The 20,808-nt window shown below is 42.3% G+C and overlaps 1 protein-coding gene across 8 annotated transcripts in view; it reads left to right on the top strand.

Moving 5' to 3' along the window:
• The first annotated feature begins 218 nt into the window (after window positions 1-218).
• The window catches only part of Znf292 (zinc finger protein 292), a 68,991-nt gene continuing 48,401 nt past the window's right edge, over window positions 219-20,808 (top strand). For 2 of the 8 annotated variants that reach the window (XM_050145435.1, XM_050145430.1), the window contains exons 1-2: window positions 219-1,654; window positions 20,271-20,422. Coding sequence is in view for 2 of the 8 variants with exons in the window: in XM_050145429.1 (XP_050001386.1) it covers window positions 2,255-2,416 (162 nt within the window). In the remaining 6 variants the exon portion in view is untranslated. Of the gene's footprint in view, window positions 1,655-2,217; window positions 2,417-20,270; window positions 20,423-20,808 lie in introns of those variants that run through there. The other 6 variants (XM_050145432.1, XM_050145431.1, XM_050145436.1 and 3 more) reach the window with 6 other exon arrangements.

Below are 20,808 nucleotides of genomic sequence, written 5' to 3'. Positions count from 1 at the left end.
AAAAAAAAAAAAAAACCGAAACATTTGATCAGCAAATGCAATTGACTCTCATTACTGGCGGTAGTTTTCTTCCAAAACAGCTTTGAACAGTTAGCAGTAGAGTCTGCTCCTCAGGTACAAGCTTCCCTTAGCGGGACTTCTGGCTTCTCGTTACCACCATAGGACCTGCAAATGAGAAAAAAAAAAAAAAAAAAAAAAAAAAAAAAAAGACAACCAAACAAACAAAAAAACCAATTAGGAGACTGAGTCTTGTATGTAATATAAAGTATAGCGTTTATTCAAGCACCAAGTCTGTCCGACTTAGAAGTGGGGTATTGTTTTTATCACAGTAGATCACAGTAGAGGTTGGGGTGAGGGGATTTCAAAGGTTCAGGGCCCTGATTGGCTGACATTTGTCTAGGATCTCTGCAAAAGGAGAGAAAAGGTGAGTCCTGGCCCCAGGGACTTCTGGTTATCTTATCTAATCTTATCTAATGGTTGGAATGTCAGGTACTTCCCTTTCGTTGTTGGCCCTCCCATGGTGGTGTCCGCTTGCGGCTTTTCCGGGAACCAGGTGTGGTGCTGCTTGCCTTGCGGCTGTGAGGCCTGGGCCCTGCAATTAAATCCGCTAGGAGAAAATCCTTAGCCTTTCAATATGCTTCCCCTGGCCTCCTGCATAAGCTAACATTAGAAGATTCTGTATTGTTAATGTGTGTTTTAAACTGACGCTGTTTTTCATAAAAGATGTAGTTGTGCATGTTCGTCTTATGTAGTGATTTTATAACCTGCATTTACAAACATCCAGTAGGGCAACATAGTATTTAGAGAACATTTTCCATTTCCTGTCCTGCTGCCTCTGCCTCCAAAATACTAGAATTACAGGGTTGTGCCACATCTGACTTTATTATATAACTTTCCTGACAAAGCCACTGTACACAATAGAAATTACTGTTTCGCTTGAGCCAACAGCCAGGAAGAATTTTTACTTTAGATAACTAAAAAAAAATATTGCTCACTCAGAACATAATAGAAAATAGACTAGGTGTCTTACCTCTATTTGTTTTTGTTTTGTAAAGGATTCGGTTGTAAGAAAGGCATCTTCCTCTTGCCTCTAAGAGTAGCATTAGGTTGTAGGGCTTTTTGGTTTGTTTTGTTTGTTTTTACTGGCCTGAAACTGGCTGTGTAGCTTACCTTAGTTTCTGATCCTTCTGTTTCCAGCTGGGGAGTGGTTAAATTAAACAAGGAGCTGTGTGCCTTTGACCTGGTTTTTGCAGTGTGGTGAACTGAACCGGGTCCCTTGGTGGAAGTCAGGCCCTCTACCGACTTTGTCACACATCCCCAAACATTGGCTTTGCTATTAACTTGATTATGAGATTTATGGTTAAGCACTTTGATTTTCTGAGCATCTCTTATTTCCCCTCCCCCTCACTTTAAAATTTTGTTTGTTTCAGGGTCTCATAAAGCGTGGGCTGGGCTGGCCGAGAAAATACTATGTAGCCAGGGATGAACTTCTGAACCTCCTGCCTCCATCCAGCGCTGGAATTACAAAGGTGCACACAAGACACAGCTCTCTACAGTTCTATGGCAAGAATTCATTGTTTTCGGGGTGCAAGTAAAAAAATATATGGCTTAGAAGGTCGTCTGTTTGCAGCACCAAAGGGGGGAAATGCTGAAGGTATTTATTTATTGCCATCCTTGTTCTTTTACTTTAGAATCCTTAATGGTGTTCTTTTTCCTTGACCTACTTTCAAGAGCCTGCATTAGGTGTCAATTCTTGTAGCGGGCAACAATTTTAAACAGTGGCGAAACAGATTTATTTAAAAAAAAAAAAAGCGTTTGCGCCTTAAAAACCGCCTGGCTACAACGCTAATCATTTCGGTCTGGTTGCGTTCTCTCCAAACTATACTTTTCCCGTGTTCGCTGCTAGGGTTTTCCAGAATGAGAACTGAACCTCATTCCGTTCTGACCCAGTTGTTCCCTTTGTGGGCCCTCGACACCTAGAGAGCACGTTTCCAGGAGGCGTCCTTGGGTGGGCGCGGGGACCCGGGCAGGCGCCGGCTCCGCACTCAGCCCTGTCCTCGAGCCCTTCTGCAGCCCCGTGCAGCCGCCGCCAGGGCCGCGGCCGCCGAAGCCTCCTCAGCTCGCTGCAGCCCCGCACCGCCGGCCTTTGTACGTGCGCCCAGGCGTGCCAGCGCACCGGGCACGTGACCCCGCCGAACGTGGCATTGTGTTATCACGTGACCCAGGTGCGTACGCGACGGAGCGGGCTGCGAAGATGGCGGACGATGAGGCCGAGCAGGAGCGCCTGAGCGGCGGCGGCTGCGCGGCGGAGCTGCGGCGCCTGGGCGAGCGGCTGCAGGAGCTGGAGCGGCGGCTGTGCGAGAGCCGGGAGCCCGCCGTGGAGGCCGCCGCCGCCTACTGCCGGCAGCTGTGCCAGGTGAGCCCCTCCCCCTCCGCGGGGCCTGAGCGGCCGGAGGCGCGGGCGGTCCGCGCCTTTGTGTTCGGCGGCCGGGGCTGGGCCCGGGTGGCCTCGGGCTCGGTGCACGTTCCCCGGGGCTGCACCGCGGGCTCCGGGGCTAGGCCGTCGCGCGGGAGTTCCCCGCTCCCGGCCGGTGCCCGCGGTCGTCCGGCCTTTGTTGTTGGGTTAGGCTCTTGGACCGTAAGGTCTTTGTTGATGTTCCCGAGCCAATCCCGCCGGACCTGCAAGCTGGGAGTGGCGGCGGCGTCTGCGACGCGCGGCCGTTAGTGCTGGCTGCTCTCCGCGGTGCAAGGGAGCTGTCACCCGTTCCGGAGTCGGTTGTCCCTTGGGGGCGGCTTTTCCAGTGTCGGTTTCTCCTTTACGTTCCGGAAGAGTAGGATTTCCGGCCCCCTGCTCCCCCACCTCCACCCCACATTTCTTGGGTTCTTTCCTGTTGAGTGTCTTAGTTGACAAGGGATCTATCTGTGCTTAGGTCGGTTGCAGACCTTCCCATTCTTTTCTTGCCCAAGGACATTGCTTTCGAACAGCGTCTTCTGACTAGGGTTTAGAATGTTAAGAACAGTTTGCTTATGTCACAAATCAGAGTTTGGGTCTACATTTGGACTTAATCACGACTCCCCCAGATAACATATGAAATTCCAAGGGGCTGCTGCTTGCGTTGGAAAACATTGATAAAATTGCCCAAGTGAGGAAGAAATGGACCGTTTTCCCACTACGAGTGAACCTAATGGATGTCTCATTGTTGAGATTTTGTTTTGGAAACACTGAGGTTTGAACAGTGGTGGAGCATTTTAGGATTACTCTTTCACTCGCCGGGTTCCAGATTCTGCAATCTTTCTATATAGGCTCAGGGTGCCTGATCTCATACAGAATAATCTCCATTGCTATATGCACTTTATGCTTATACATGGTTTGATGGCTACTCATTATTTTGAAAAGAACTTTGTAGGATGGAGGATGGCTTGTTTATAGATATATGCAATTAGAAAGTTGGAGGCAGCATTAGAGAGTCATTGTTTAAAGAATTTTTGAAATTCCTGCCTGAAAAAGTGCTCACTTATTCTTACTTGGTCTTTATATGCAAAGCTTATTATAAACTGGAGAAATTATTTTTGTGTAATTTACGAATAGGCTCTTGCTTATAAGTGGAGTCCACTTTTTGGGGTTTTGTTTGTTAAGTGTATGTCACCTTTTGGGAGATTGGTTTGTTTTGAGATGGAATCTTTCTGTGTAGGCCTGGCTGGCATTGAATTTTGGGTAGTTGTCCTACTTCACCCATCCCAAATGCTGGGATTTCAGATTTGCGCCACCATGACCAATTTGGAGTCCACTTTTTAACCTGTAGAAAACATTAAGTCTATTTTAGTTTGGCATATTAATTCCCTAGTAGTGTCCACTGATAATGGTTTTAAAGATGAATAATACTGGGAAAATGAAGTCTCATGCAATAAAGACTATAGGGCTCTTTATTTTTGGCGATTAATATAAAAGTGTCATTGTGTGTGTGTGTGTGTATAAAATGGTACAAGGGATTGAGCATGCTAGATACAAAATCAGTTCTTAAAGTTACTTTTAATGAATGAAACAGTTTTTTAAAATGAAGATATTTTCCTATGTTGGGTTTATTAAGTGATGAGTCTTAATGTCCATAAATCATTTTCTATTATCTTGATAAAAAATTAAACTAATAAAATAATCAGTGGTAGTTTCAAAAATTGTAAGTTATAATTCATATTGAGGACATAGCACAGACTGGCCTCAAACTCACTTAGTGGAGGATGACCTTAAATCTTGGATTTTCTTGTTTCCATCTCTCCAGTGCTGTTCCATGCTGAGGGTCACCCAGTGTCTCTTGGATGCTAGGCATGCACAGTCTAAAGACTGATTTATGCTCTCCACCCCCAAATTATAAGCCAGAAAAGTGATCTCTAGATCTGGTATACAGCCCTAATTCTGCATTTGAGAGGCTTAGGCAGGCAGGTGGGATTTTTGAGGTCACCCTGGGTCACAAAGAGAATGGGGGGTGGGGTTCCAACTCGAACATTTTTAAGAATTGTGTCTGGGCATCTGCTTCAGTTAACATGGGATTTACTGTTAGAATTAGGAGCTAGAAATTGAGTCTTCTTTTCTAACCTTGGAATTGCAATTCAACCTTTTCTACATCTTTCTCCCATCTAGAACTGGGCTGTTTGTGCTTCTGGAATGCCAGACTGGATAAACTTATCAGTCACAGGACTTCAGAGATAGTATTCTGTGAGCCTTGAGCAATGTTCAGTTTTTTTAAACTCCTCACTTTTGTGTTTACTTGAAGTTTGTTCTGTTGTGTGTGTGTGTGTGTTTCCATCCGTGTGCATGTGTCACAGCATGTAGATGTGAAGAAAGGCTTGCAGGAGTCAGTTCTCTCCTACCTTGTGAGACCCAGGGATCAACTCAGGATTTTACTAGCCCAATTTTTATTTTTATATATTGTTAAAAATATCCTTAAGGTTTATTTTTATCTAATGTGTATGGGTGTTTTGTCTGCATTTATGTTTATGCATCATGAATCAGAATTTATGACACCATCATGAAGAGGGTGTCAAACTCTCTTGACATTCCGGGGTTCTCTGCAACTACCATGCCAGTAGAGTAACAGTCTGATGCAGGCAAGACGGTATTTTGATTCTACGTGACCAAAAAGCCAGTATATGCAGGAGACCTGCTTTGGGGTTCGGGTCTCAGAGGGACCAGCTTTTGCATGATGACGGCAACATGGACGGCTGCGCAGACGAACACACCATCTGAGGGAGAATCAGATTGTCTGCCAGCGCACTGTATTGAGAAAAGATTGCAGCTTTTATACTGTATAGTTTCACGCAGGACTAAATGTGAGGGAGGGCCCTGTGAACTGGGGTGTGGTTTAGACCAGGGGTTGAAGAATCTAGATTGACCTTGACAATAGGCACCACAAGTTCCTCTTGCTAGAGATGAGAATACTGCTTTATCAAGTAGTAATTTTCCTCAAGCCCCTAAGGGATTGAAGACCTTTATCCAAATGCCTGATCTTGGGAAAAGAACTACTTTGGGGTAGCCAACACTACTACAGTTTCTTAGTTGTAACTCTGTGGGCCTGTTCCCTCATAATGCTCCCAAAAGGGAAGGTCCTGGTGTCTTACTCTTTCCCCCATTATACTGGACCATTCTGATTTCTCTATATTTATTAACTGAACTCTTGCCCTTAATGGCCTCAGGCTCTGGATATGAATTGTAGACATTTTATCCTTGGGATCACACGGGTCTAGTACATCTCTGATGTTCCTCTTCTTGGTGTAATTAGGAAGACACATTGGAATTCTTGATTCCATGGTGGCAGTAATTTTTTTCCCCAAAGAATTATTTTGTTTAGAGAGGCTACATTGTACATATTTTCATCCTTTATCAAAGCCGGCGCAAAATTTCCCACAGGGAAAGGCATTAATATTGAGGATCATTAGAAATGGAAGTAAAAAGGTGCCGGAGAAGTGTGGTCTCTAGTGTTGAAGTGCTGGAACTTTGTCAGGCATCACTGGTCACCATGTGGTCCATGCCAACCAAGTATTGCTTCAAACTTTAGGACTGACCCCTCAAGTAGTTTTTTTTTTAATATTTATTATGTATACAATATTCTGCCTCCATGTGTGCCTGCAGGCCAGAAGAGGGCGCCAGATCTCATTACAGATGGTTGTGAACCACCATGTGGTTGCTGGGAATTGAACTCAGGGCCTTTGGAAGAGCAGGCAATGCTCTTAACCACTGAGCCATCTCTCCAGCCCCCAAGTAGTTTGTTTTAGACAGATTTAAGTGCAGCACAATTTGGTGAAAAGTTTCCTGGTCAATCCCATGTGCACAATAAAGTTTAAGATGTGATTGCATCTAAATTCTGTCACGTGACATCTTCTGTAAAGATAGGTTCTATGGATTGACAAGCTTTACTTTACTGTGAGAGTGTGGGGGAGGATTTGGTGTGGTCTCATAGCCCAAAGGTCATCAGACCCACATCTACTCAGCCTTCTGGGCAGATAACAAGCTAGCATCCCTTCGTTTGAAGTAACAACCCTGCATGTTTAACGTTTCTGGTCCCTTAGTACTTATTTGTGATCCATGCCTCCCATAGAACTTGGGCTACAGATAGCTGTTAACATGTGTGGGTGCTGGGAACCTACCACAGGTCCTCTTCAAGAGCAGTGGGTGCTTTAACCACTGAGCCCATCTCTCCAGCCCTATTTTAAGATTATTATTATTATTATTCTGTTTGTGTGGCATGTGTGGATGCAGCCCTGTCACAGTGTATATGTGGAGGTCAAATGACTGCTTTCAAAACTGGATTGTACTTTTCACAGTGGGGTCCGGGTTAATTTCAGATCATCAGGTTTGTGTGGTAAGCATCTTTACCTGCAGAGCCATCCCTTCAGTCCTGTATTTTAAACTAAGCCATGCCCCCGCATTCTGGAATCAGGCAGGGGAATTTCTGAGTTCCAGGCTAGCCTGGGAAACCTGTGTCAGAACAACAGCAACATAATCCCAGCACTCAGGAGGCAGAGGTAGGCGGATCTTTGTGAGTTTGGACAGGCTCCAAAGCTACAGAGAAACCTGTCTCGAGAAACCAAAAAAACAAACAAAAAACCCAAAAAATCTCAATGTCAACAGAATTAGCTACTGATCACCATTTTTCTTTCTCTTTTCTTCTGTTCCCTTTCCTTTCTGAAAAAGGAAAACAATCTGGGCGAGGGTAGCGCTTGCACTCAGGGAGGCAGAGCTGGAGACCATCATGCTCAACAGAGCAAGATCCAGGACAGCCAGAGTCACACAGAAAAACTCTTATCTCAAAAAACAAAACAAAACAAAAAACCAAAAGGAGAACAAAGTCTGGCCTTGGTCTTCTGCCTCAGCCCTCTCTATAGGTCTGTTCCACCACAGTTAGCTTGCCTGCCTGCCTGCCTGTCTTCCCTCAAAGTAGTTGTCCATATATATATATATATATATATATATGGGGCAGGGTATGTTACAGTTGTATGCATTATGTAATGATCGATTAGTGTTATTAGCAGCTCCACCACCTCAAAACATCAGTAATTTCTTTGTAATGAAGCCATTCTATATCCTTAATTCTAGCTAGCTATTTTGATAAACACATTACATTATTCTTGTTACTCTAACATGTAATAGGGCATCCTATTTCTAATTGTAACTTTGTACTATTAAATAAATTCTATGTGTACCCTTTTTCCCCAGTCTCGGGTTCCACAGTTTGGATTCTCCGTGTTTTGTGTTTATGTGTTGGGTTCCTTTAACTGAACTTCATGTCTTCCAGTTTAGTCCATTTTTTTGTAAATGATAGGATTTCGCCATTTTATGGCTGAATAGTATTCCATTGTGTATGTCTTACATTTTCTTTATCCATTTATCAGTTGATGGGCACTCGGTTGATTTCCTATCTTGGTTGTGGATAGTCTCCACTGGACATGACATACTATTTCATTTCCTTTGGACGTATACCCAGCAGTGGGATTTTTGGCTTTCATGAGATTTTGTGGGTTTTTGTTTTTTGAGACAGGATTCCTCCCTCTAGCTCTGGCTGTATCTGAACTCACTCTCTAGACCAGGCTGGCTTTGAACTCAGAGATCCTCCTGCCTCTGCTTTCGAAGTGCTGGGATTAAAGATGTGTGCCACCACTGCTTGATTTTTGTTTTTAGTTTTATCTTTTTGATAATCACCACTGATTGGGTTAGGCAATTCTGTGGTGTTATTCTTCCTTCATCTGAACCCACAGCACACGAATAACTGCCTTATTGTGATTTAAGTGGTATTTTCCTGATAATTAGTGAAACTTTGGATTTTTTTTCATGATACGTCGATTCTTTCAAAGTGTTTTTTTAACACTATTTGTTAGTTTTTTGTTGTTTGTTATTGTTTGAATTGCTTACACAGAAATAGTTTGTAGAAACCATTTTCCCCCTGCTATTCAGAGATTCTCTTTATCGTGCATATCTCTTCCTGTGCAGAAGTTCTGCTGGGGCTTTTAGCTGGATGTAATAACCCATTACCTTTTTGCTTTTAGGGTTATATCTAAAAAGTCTTTTTTCTTCAGTAGTTTTATAGTTTATACCGAAGTCTTTAATCTGTTTTGAGTTGTTTTGTATATAGTGAAAGAAAGGAGTCCAGCATATTTTTTCTCCTTGTGGATGTTAGGTTTTGTGAGTTCCACTTTCTGAAGACAGTATTCTTCCCTAATGTATGTTCTTGATACCTTGGAGAACACTAGTTAATTGTTGGTATGTGAGCTAAAAATGAATTTGTTTAAATTTTAAGTTTTACCTCAGCAGGAATTGAGTTGGAGAATACAGTCAACACAGAGAAATAGAAATTGCTTATGATCCCTAGGTTATGCAGAAGGCCTGGCCTCCACGCCATCCTTCTCCTCTGCTGTGCAAGAGAAAAATAAAAGCCCGAGAAGAGTGCAGAGCAGTAGAGCATGGATGTGTTGTAGAGTTCCAATTCTCCTGTGTTCTGAAAGATAACTTAAAATTATTTCTATGCCCGGGTGATGGTGGCGCACACCTTTAATCTCAGCACTCAGGAGGCAGAGGCAGGCGGATCTCTGTGAGTTTGAGGCCAGCCTGGTCTACAGAGCTAGTGCCAGGACAGGCTCCAAAGCCACAGAGAAACCCTGTCTCGAAAAAAAATTATTTCTATGTAACTGTATATTTTAATTATTACATATTTTCTTAATATTGGATTACAGTGAGAGCATAAGATCCCTAGGGATAATCTCTGATTGTTTCAGAATATTTTCTCTAGTTCCTACTGTAAAGCCTGTGGCTGTCTAGACGGTATTTTTTGAATGGCTATGCTGCTGAGTACATTTTGTACTGTTTTCATTGACTGTTTACTACTGTGGGTCAGGAACCAGGGCCGTGATTCTTGGTGTTGAATAGCTCACAGTCTCCAGAAGAGAACAGTAATTTTTAATGTGATTTATCTTTTTTTACTTCTAAGATGAGTACAGTATGATGGAAAGTTTTTTGTTTAGGAATTTAAATAGAAGTGTTACAGCAGAGTTCTTAAAGGCACTTTAATTACTCGTTGAAAAGGAAGCCAATTTAGTGGTTTGTTTGGGTATAATGCTTGCTTATGACATTGCTTATTGGGCTGCTTGCTGATTGTGACTTGTTTCAAGTTTTTTTTTTTTTGGTTTTTCGAGACAGGGTTTCTCTGTGGTTTTGGAGCCTGTCCTGGAACTAGCTCTTGTAGACCAGGCTGGTGTCTCGAACTCACAGAGATCCGCCTGCCTCTGCCTCCCAAGTGCTGGGATTAAAGGCGTGCGCCACCACCGCCCAGCCTTGTTTCAAGTTTTTGTCTTGTGGTGGCTGGCTCCTGTTTTTAAACACTTTGCTTGTTTTGATTGCTTGGGATTGAACCCCAGGAGTTGGTGCTAGGCAAGTGCTTTACCACTGAGCTATACCCCAAACCTAGCATGTGTTTTAAAGGTTGGAGTTCTAGAATTGTGTCATTCAAACACACTCATGCACACACAGACACACGATTTTCATAATTCTAATGACTTGGTTTGTGAAAGTAGCATTTAGTTCAATAAACCTGGGTTCTGGATTCCTGGAGTAGGATTCCTGCCCGTGGCTATTTGTCCTCTTCCCAGATAACCACTGTGGTGTTGAGAAACACGAGCAGGAGTTTTTGCGTTTAGATAAGTGAGTTCCAGCAGTACAGACGGTTTAGAAGCAGGTTCTGGTAAAAGAGCTTCAAATTTAAATGTAACTGTACTGTTTACAAACTTACTTAGCCCAGTTGCTGGCAATCACTTAACTGTTTACAAATTTGCCAAGGAGTCCCAGCCTTTTGACTAAGCTAAGGGTAAGGTCAGTCAGTCAAAGCCCTGCAGGGTTCTAGTGTGAATTTAAAAGAAAATGAAGTAGGGCCTGGTGGGTGGCTCCCACCTGTAATCCCTGCCTTGAGGAGGCTCAGTGGGAGGATTGCTATGGATTTGAGGCCAGCCTGGGCTACTTGATAAGATACCTGTCTCTTGTAATTGTGTTGTGCGTAGATCACGACCCCCAGAGAGACCACCAGAGAGGACCAGACTGTAATAAGCAAGGTTTATTTAGCGTAATACGAACCAGTTCAGAGCCCGTCTCTAACCCCTGCTGCCGTGAGGTAGAGAGTTGTATCTCCTCTGTGGAGTAAGCTTTTAAAGGTGTAACTACAAAGAGTCTTTTTGAAGCTGCTTTGGCACGGGTGCAAGGTCTTTTGCTCTGTCCCTTCCTGCTATGTCAGCTAGTTTTTTTTTCTTTTTTTTTTTTTATTGCTTTATAAATAATACAATTCAAAATATTCACCTCCTCTCCTCCTCCCATTTCCCTTCCCCTCCCCCTCCCCCTCCAGTCCTAAGAGAAGGCAGGGTACCCTGCCCTGTGGGAAGTCCAAGGCCCTTCCCCCTCCATCCAGGCCTAGGAAGGTGTGCATCCAAACAGACTAGGCTCCCAAAAACCCAGTACATGCAGTAGAATAAAAACCCAGTGTCGTCATTGGCTTCTCAGTCAGCCCTCATTGTCAGCCATATTCAGAGAGTCCAGTTTGATCACATGCTCGTTCAGTCCCAGTCTAGCTGGCCTTGGTGAGCTCCCATTAGATCAGTCACACCATCTCAGTGGATGGATGAACCCCCGTAGCCCTGACTTCCTTGCTCATCTTCTCCCTCCTGCTCTTCATTTGGGCCTTGGGAGCTCAGTCCGGTACTCCAGTGTGGGTCTCTGTCTCTATCTCCATCCATCACCAGATGAAGGTTCTATGGTGATATTCAAGATATTCATCAGTGTGGCTATGGGACAAGACCAGTTCAGGCACCCTCTCCTCTACTGCCCAAGGACCTATCTGGGGACATCCCCTTGGACACCTGGGAACCCCTATAGAGCCAAGTCTCTTGCCAACCCTAAAATGGCTCCCTTAATTAAGATATTTTTATTCCCTGCTCCCATATCCACCCTTCCTCCATCTCAACCATCCCACTCCCCCAAGCTCTTCCCAGTCCTCCCCTTCTCCCTTTCTCTCCCCCTCTCCCCTTCCTTCCACCCCACCCCCATGTTCCCAACTTTTGCCCAGCAATCTTGTCTGCTTCCAATTTCCAGGAGGATCTATATATGTTTTTCTTTGGGTTCATCTTATTTAACTTCTCTAGGATCATGAACTATAGGCTCAATGTCCTTTGTTTATGGCTAGGTCAGCTAGGTTTTTTTTTTGTTGTTGTTGTTGTTGTTCTTAAAGCTAGGCCACCCTGTTCCTGACTCAGGCCATCTTTATCAGCCTGTACCAGGTGGCTGCCTGGGCTGAGCAAGTGTCTTTGTGTTTGGAATCTTCGCAGTGGGAGGGGGAAGGAAAGTGCTATCTTTCTGGGAACATGAGGCTAGTCTGTTTCTAATTTTAAAACATTCTGCTAGGAAACTCCTTCTTGTCCCTTTGAGAATAAGGGGTGAGGGTCCCACAATTGAAAATCTGAACTTTTCTTTTTTTCTTCTTTTTGAAATAGTCTCTCTCTGTAACCCTGGCTGGCCTGGAACTTGCTGTGTAGACCAGGTTTTCTGTAGGCTCACAGAGATTTGCCTGCCTCTGTGTCCCAAGTACTGGGATTAAAGAAATTCTGAATTTTTTTAAAATTTATTTCTTTATTATGTATACAATATTCTGTGTGTATGCCTGCAGGCCAGAAGAGGGCACCAGACCCCGTTACAGATGGTTGTGAGCCACCATGTGGTTGCTGGGAAATGAACTCAGGACCTCTGGAAGAGCAGGCAATGCTCTTAACCTCTGAGCCATCTCTCCAGCCCAGAAATTCTGAATTTTTAAGGAAGCATTTAAACCAGGCATTGTGACACTGTGGGGTTTTTTTTTTTTTTTTTCATGTAATCCCAGCATTCTGGAGACAAGCAGGAGAAATGAGAGTTCAAGGCCAACCAAGTGGCCGGAGAGATGATGGCCCAACCATTGAATTCTTGCAGCTCTTCCAGAGGACCCTGGTTTAGTTCCTAGCACCCAAGTTGGATGGCTCATAATCTGTAATTCCTGCTCCAGGGGATCCAGTGTCCTCTTGCCACCATGCTATCTACACATATGACATACATACACATATACGTAAAAATATATATATTTTTTCCAAGACAGGGTTTCTCTGTAGCTTTGGAGCCTGTCCTGGAACTAGCTCTTGCAGACCAGGCTGGCTTCAAACTCACAGAGATCCGCCTGCCTCTGCCTCCCGAGTGCTGGGATTAAAGGAGTGCGTCACCACCACCCGGCAAAAAATAAATTTTTTTTTTTTTTTTTTTGGCTTTTCGAGACAGGGTTTCTCTGTGGCTTTGGAGTCTGTCCTGGAACTAGCTCTGTAGACCAGGCTGGTCTCGAACTCACAGAGATCCGCCTGCCTCTGCCTCCCGAGTGCTGGGATTAAAAATAAAATATTTTTTAAGAAAAAAATGAAGCATTTATATTCAAGGACCTAGGTTTAGTTAGTATAGGAGTTATAAGATGCTGGAGACCGTAGTAAGATACACATTTATGCAGCAAGATTTAAATACCACTTCATTATGACTTTTCGTAAATGTCAGAAGGCTGTGTATCATTAAACAAAATAGTTTTGCTTTTGCATAGTGGGAATTGAAGCTAGTGCCTTCTAATACGTATGTAATAAACTATCCCACTTAGGCTTGTGTAATGTAAGTATACTCTTTAATGTTAGAACAGTGACAGAATTGCCTTGTAATTTATTTGTCAGAATGTATTCCTGTTTTGTGTTTGTATGTGTGCTTAGGTTTATTTATTCATTTATTTTAATGGGCCTTGGGGTTTTACCTTCCTGTATGTCTGTGTGAGGATGCCAGATGCCCTGGAACTGGAATTACAGACAGTTGAGAACAGCCATGTGGGTGTTGGGAATTGAAACCAGGTCTTTTGGAAGAGCAGACAGTGTGCTTTTAACAACTAAGCCCTCTCTTTAGCCCCGTATTCATATTATTAAGCAACATGTGATTGTGCATTGAAATGGGCAGTAAATATTCAGACCCAAGGAGGTACATACAGTGAAAACTTGATCTTTCCATTTTAAAACGTTTTCCCGTTTCTAGGTAGGTGTATGTGTGCATACATATTGCTATGGTAGGAATCTTAGTAAAGGTAACATACTCACCTTGTACCTTCCTGTTGTTTTCTAGTGCTTGACAGATGGAGCCCAGGCCTCCTCGAGGCAAGCACTCCACACTGAGCTAGATCCCAGCCTTGTTTTGTTTTTTATATGTTTTTGACTCAAAATACATTGTCTTGATAATTTTGTAGCAAATTATTTAACTCTTTGGCTTTGTGTTTTAAAATTGAACAACAGTCAGGCATAAAGATAACAATCATTTGTACTCTCAGCACTCAGTGTAAATTACAGTGTGAAATCCTGTCTAAACAACAACAAAAATCCCAACAACAAGCAACAAAACTCTGCCTGATGCCTGATAATTGTGGTTTGGGATTGTGCCTTACTTACTAGGTAATTATTGGTTGATATTCAGAAGAGTAAGCCATCTGTTTATTTATTTACTTGCTTATTTGTGATTATTTCTGTGTGCTTGGGTGTTTTACCTGCTTGTGTGTATGTGTACCATGTACATCCCTGGTGCCTGTAGAGGCCAGAAGAGGGCATGGGATCCCCTGAGATGTAACTCAGTGGTAAAGAATTTAACTAGCAGGGCCAAAGCTTTAATTTGTCAGTTTTAAAAATGTAAGGGCAGAGAGTTTGAAACTGCATAAGCATGTTCCTTAAGAATCAGCCTGATTTTGATTAGGGGTTATCTCAATTGGTAGGTACATTAAATCAGAATATAAGATGACTTGCTTCTTAATTAGGGATAATTACTTTAGGTATTGAGGGAGTAATAGGCCATTTAAATTGTAAAAACTTAAATAACACCCTTAGGAAATATTTTAAATGTTCATAATTAGTGTGGTTCGCATACTGAAGACAGTAAGTTCTACTTTCTAGAATGTGCTTATGTCAATTTTAGCAAAGAAGGAAACTACCCAACTTCTTTCTGCTTCTTAGTACGTTTTGGTCTGAAAATAAAACGAGGAATGAGATGTGTTCTGTACCTTTGCTTCTTGGTTTATTTATTGATTTTTCAGTGCTGGAGAGCCTGGAGTCTTGATCTTGCTAGCAAGTACTCCACTAGTGATTTAGACCCTCCGCCCCTTGCAACATTTCCTTAACAATACAGAAAACAGGATTTTTGTTTTGAGACCAGGTCTCCATGTAGCCTGGGGCTTGCGTTGCTGCTAAGGAGGACCTTGAGCTCCTGATCTGTCTCGACCTTTCGAGTGCTGTGGCTCCCTGAGTACTTCCTGGTTGTACTTTAGAAGAAAAATGTTATTTTTCTCCTCTAACTTTGCATTAAAAAAATAATGATCTCCAAGTATACATATCTAGCCAAGGAGTTTTCTTATTATCAAATGCATCTTTTTATTTAATCAGAGTTGTGGAGCACATCTCTGCTGTTATTGCTTACAAAACTCAGGGACTATATACACAGTTGAGCAATAACACTAGGTAGGTAGTGAGACTAGTAATAAATACAGTAAGTGGAGTATGGGTTGGGTTAAGAGAAGTAGAGCTTTTTGGAAAAAAATGCTTTTGAGACTGTAGCTTTATGCTGGCCGGGAACTTATTACGTAGACCCGGATTCCCTCAATTTGTGATAGTTCGCAGCATATTGATACTGGAATTACAAGTATGAGCTACTACACCCTTTTTAAAGTATCTTAAAAGATTTATCTATTTTATTTTATGTGTATGAGTGATTTTGTCTGCATCATATGTGTGCCTGGTACCCACATAAGACAGAAGAAGGAGTTGGACCCCCTGGAACTAGAATTACAGGTGTTTGTTAGCTACCATGTGAGTGCTAGTGACCAAACCTAGGTCTGTTGTGGTGTTCGAATCCACTGGGAGAAACCAAAATCTTAGGCTCAATTCAAATTTAGACTAAATGAGTCTATTCTTACTGTTAACAGAAGGATGACAGCCTCAGAACTAGACAGCATGCCATGTGGAAAGGGGTTAAAGTGAGATTTTAAAGTGGACATCAGAAAGGTGTGTATTTTTATGACTATCCTTGGAATCCTCAACTGGGCAGGAAAGTTGTTTTTCTTCCCTCAGTCATTTCTTCTTTTCCCACTCTATAGTAGTAAAAAGATCATTCCATCCCATTCCAGGTTTTACAGAAGCAAAGGCAGCTGTTAATACTTCACAGCCCATTATTCTATTCTATTCTCTCTCACCTGCAGGCTATTAAGATCTCCCAGATCAAAAGGCCAATGACCCTTAAGGGATGCCTGGCTCCATATTAAGTTTCTTCAGTCATCATAAGGGACCTGTGTAAATTATTACTCAGGTCTGAACACTTTCATGACTGGGATAGAGTAGTTCATTTCTAGGCAGTCAGAAAGATAGTACCACCAGGTTAGGACTGACTGTCATGTCCCCCTGCAGGTCCTCCCTCCGCAAGAGCAACAAGCACTCTTAACTGTTGAGCCACCTCTCCAGCCCTTATATTTTTATTTAAATAACCAATCAACTTGAGATAGGGTCTTGCAATGTAGTTCAGGCGGGGTTCAAGCTCACGGCACTTGTGCTTTAGTCTCCTGGGTGTTGAGGTTAGAAGCATGAGCCACTATGCCTGGAACCTCTCTCTGCTCTCTAGTCTTTGCCTTAAAACAAGTGTTCTTTCTACCCCTTCACAATGACTTTGACAATTTTGTAGAATGCCCTTTTTATTTTATCATGTTTCTTTTTTTCTTTTCTTTTTTTTTTTTTTTTTTTTTTCGAGACAGGGTTTCTCTGTAGCTTTGGTGCCTGGCCCTGGAACTTGCTCTGTAGACCAGGCTGGTCTCGAACTCACAGAGATCCGCCTGCCTCTGCCTCCTGAGTGCTGGGATTAAAGGCGTGCGCCACCACCGCCCGGCTATCATGTTTCTTTACTGTGGTATTGAACCTGGTCTCAAGTCTGATCTTGTCCAATCTAATAGTAGCATCCTAATGTTTATCCTAATCTTTGGTCTTTTTGCTTATGAAGTCTTCCTTTTGTCTTTTTCATTGGTAGTCTAGTGCTTGAAACAATATTTCTAAAGCTTAGATTTTATAATAGGAACTTAAGAGACTGTAGATCATGAAGCTGAACTTGTGCTCATAAGATGTAACTTTTTCTTGTCACTCTAACAGAATTATGACACAATGCTTACAATGTGTAATTTCTCCCCTCTCCTCCAGGGAACTCAGGCCTTATAGCAGCTGAGCAAACATGTAACCATAACATTGTGGTGTACACTGTCTTTTTAGTTTTTTTTGTTTTTGTTTTGCTTTGTTCTGTAGGGTCCCATTGTATATAGGCTGCCCTCAAACTTACTCTTTCCTATGCAGTCTTCTGGGTGCTGGCATTATATACATGTGCTACCATGACTGCCATGTGAGCTGTCTTGTTCTATTTTCACACACTTGAAAAAAAAAAAGTGTCGGGTGGTGGTGGCACACGCTTTTAATCCCAGCACTCGGAGGCAGAGGCAGGCGGATCCCTGTGAGTTCCAGGCCAGTCTGGTCTCCAAGAGCTAGGACAGGCTTGATAGCTACAGTAAAACCCTGTCTCGAAAAAAAAAAGTTACTTTTGCATTTATGGTCTACTAGTAGATCATAATCAACAGTTGGAAAAAGAAACCTTTTTTTTTTTTTGGTAGGGGTGTTTTGCTTGCATATCTGTTTGTGTACCATGTCTATGAAGTGCCCATGGAGACCAGAAAAGGGCATCATATCCCTTGGAACTGGAGTTACAGACTGTTGTGGGTGATGGGAATTGAGCACTGGTTTCCTGAAAGATCAGCCAGTACTCTAACTGCTGAACCATCTCTCCAGCCCTAGAAAACAGTTTTTAGGAGATCTTTGGGCCTTGCCTGCCAGTAGCACAGAGCTAAGCTACTCCCAAGGTTAAGCTGGCCTTTTACTTTGCTTGACCCAGATCATTTTTTTTTTTTCTTTTTTCCTTGCAGTGCTGACACCTATATAGGGAGCATCTGCATGCTGTCCTGGAGCACATTCCCAGCTCCCCTCAAAACATTCTACCCGATTAGGAAAAACATCAATTTTAAAATAGTTGTATTTTGAGTCAGGTTCTAATGTATCCCACACATGGAATCCACTGTGTAGCTGAAGATGACCTTAAATTCTCAGTTCACACTCCATTACTGAGGGAAATTAGAAAAGGAACTCAAGGCAGGAGGACCATGTGTGAGAAACTGAAGCAGAGACCATAGAAGAATGCTGCTTACTTGTATAACTCAGGACCACCTGCCCAGACGTTATACCACCCAAGGTGAGCTGGACCCTGCCACATCAATCATTAACCAAGAAAATGCCCCACAGTCTTAACCATGGGCCAGTCTGGTGGGCCATATTATCTGTTGAAGTTCCCTCTTTTCAAATGACTCTGGCTTGTGTCAGTTGACAAAAACTAATCAGAGCAATATTTTAATTATACTTTAAAGCCATCTGTTACCACTTTGAAAATAGCACAATTACTGATTCATCTTTTTGTTTAGAGTCTGCATTTTAGAGAAGACAAATGACTTTTTGCAGTGATGTATGCAGGTATGCTAGGTGGTTATTGTTTTAGCGATGGAACTTTTTCTTTGTTCATAAGAGAAGGAAATTGTTCTGAAGATTCCCCCAGCTTGCCCCAAAACTTAAACTGGTGGTGGATGAGGTGGTGGAGTGGGCTGGGGTGGACTGGGATGGTTGGGGTGGGTTAGAGAAAAACTAGAAACTTGAAAGTAGGCCGGGCGATGGTGGCACACGCCTTTAATCCCAGCACTCGGGAGGCAGAGGCAGGCGGATCTCTGTGAGTTCGAGACCAGCCTGGTCTACAGAGCTAGTGCCAGGACAGGCTCCACAACAGAGAAACCCTGTCTCGAAAAACCAAAAAAAAAAAAAAAAAGAAACTTGAAAGTATAGTTCTCATATAGAACCCAAAGATTGCAGTGAAATCCAGGACTGTAGAGAATACTTTGAAAATTTATAATCCCCAAAGTTGGAATCTCTAGAAGAAAAGGAAACAACTTCTAAATGCATGTGACTAACGAAAACTACACCCAGAACATGGAGATCATTATAAGAAATAGAACTGAATCTAGCTAAAGTCCTCCACAGTGAAGAGTCTAGCACCAGACAGTCACTTATAATTCTATCTTTTTTTTTTTTCATTTAAAGAGAGGGTCTTACTATGTAATATGGCTCACCTGGAGCTCAATATATAGCCTCAACATGACAAGCAATTCTCCTGTCTAGTGATGGGATTAAAGGTGTACACCACCATGCTTGTCCCACTATCAAATTTTTAAAGATTGACAAACCAGATAAAGATGACAGTAAAACTATAGGCCAATTTCTCTTACAAACATAGATGCTAAATACTCAACAAAATACTTGCAAGTCAAATTTAAGAACATGTTAATATCATACAGGGACTGCAGAGATGGCTCAGTCGGTAAGGGTTTGTTGTGTAACATGATGCGGTTTGAATTATAGTCCCCATAGGCTCATATATTTGAATGCTTGGTCCACCATTGGTGAAAATGTTTTGGGAAGGTTTAGGAAGTGTGGCTTTGTTGGAGGAGGTGTATCACTGAGGGGTAGGCTTTGAGATTTCAAAAGTCCACACCAGGCCCAGTCTCCCTGCCTCCAATTTGCAGATCAGGATGTAAGCTCTTAGCTGCTGCTCCAAAGACATGCTTCTCTTCTTTCTTCTACATGTTGATATCCAGTTATGCCAGCATCGTTTGTTAAATATGCTTTCTTTTTTTGTCCATTTGATATTTTTTGCTTCTTTGTCAAAATCAGGTGTTCGAAGGTGTGTAGATTAATATCCGGGTCTTCAGTTTGGTTCTGTTGGTCCTCCTGTCTATTTTTATGCCAATACCAGGCTGTTTTCAGTACTGTAGCTGTGTATTAGAGTTTGAAATCAGGGACTGTGATGCCTCCAGAAGTTCTTTCATTGTGCAGGACAGCTTACACATATTTAAGTTGGGATTATGTTATAGTTTGTTGCAACCAGAGTTGTTAGGGTCAAAGCCTGGGCCTATGACATCCCTAACAATCTAGGGTTGGCCATCCATAAAGTCCCAGTTAGACAGACAAATGGTGGAAAGAAGAGAAAGAAGAGCAGCAAAGAGGGCCAATTTATCTTCAGTACATGAGATTTATGTTTAAATGAGAGAAAGGTATGTGCAAGTAGGCAGTCCTGACCAAGGTGTGAGTTCTCCAGTAAGTGGTCTGACAGTTATCAAACTATGTGGAAATCTCTTTACAGCAAACTCCTCTTTCTGTTTTGACTACAGGTTGCCAAGTATTTCCTTTTTTCCAGCTTGAGAAAGTCCAATTTTGTAGGGTTCATTATATCAACAGTCTAATAGTCAATAGGAGGAGCACAAGTGTCTCTTGAGTTTATAATACCTGCCAGCACATCAGTGGATTGAGTACTCTGATTTCTATTATGATTTCTTCCACCCATGACCTAGAGTTGCATTTACAATTACCATTTGTTGATAGGAATATTGTTTTTGGTTATAGTATATAATTTTATTGCACTGTGTTCCAGGAATAGGAGAGGAGCAGCATTTGCTACACTCCTGAATAGTGGAAGTAATGATAACATGGTTGAAGAAAGAGTTGAGTAAAAAAACTAATCCTGAACCTGCTCTTTCTCTTAGTTTCTTCTGTGAAGACTTATTACTGTTTACACTGCTCTGGTTTGGATTTTCTAAGTAAAAGTAAGCATAACCAGCAAAGAAGTCCAACTGTAGCTGCAAATTGGGGGAGAAGTACTTGCTTCTTAGAGTTGTGAAGAATACATTGACATTTTGTAAGTAATGGTTACTTTGCTATTATAAAGTAACTCCATCAATTTATAATTGACCTAAGTTACCAGAAGACTCATTTGAATGTTGCAAAGGCAATTGGGTCCTTGTATTTTACAGTACCCTCTGATGATAACACTGTAAAACAGTATTGAATGTTCTTTTTTCGAGTAGTGGATGATGGAGATTAAACTCAGAGTGTTGGCCAGGCAAGTACAAAGCTCTCTTCCTTTTGTACATTTTGAGACAGAGTCTTACTTAGTTCCCCTTAAATAGGTTGGCCTTGAACTCAAGATATTCTTGCCTCAACCCGAGTACAGCATTGACTACAGAATAAACTCCCAAGACCAAATGTCAATTACATGATCTCTGAAATTGCTTCTAACTGAAA

This window comes from Alexandromys fortis, unplaced genomic scaffold (genome assembly GCF_014885135.2).
Source record: "Alexandromys fortis isolate MF-2015 unplaced genomic scaffold, M_Fortis_MF-2015_v1.1 scaffold_2_26212498_36691700, whole genome shotgun sequence".
NCBI classification, from domain to species: domain Eukaryota; kingdom Metazoa; phylum Chordata; class Mammalia; order Rodentia; family Cricetidae; genus Alexandromys; species Alexandromys fortis.
Note: the sequence above shows the minus strand (reverse complement) of the source record. Positions and strands in the feature narration are given on the sequence as shown.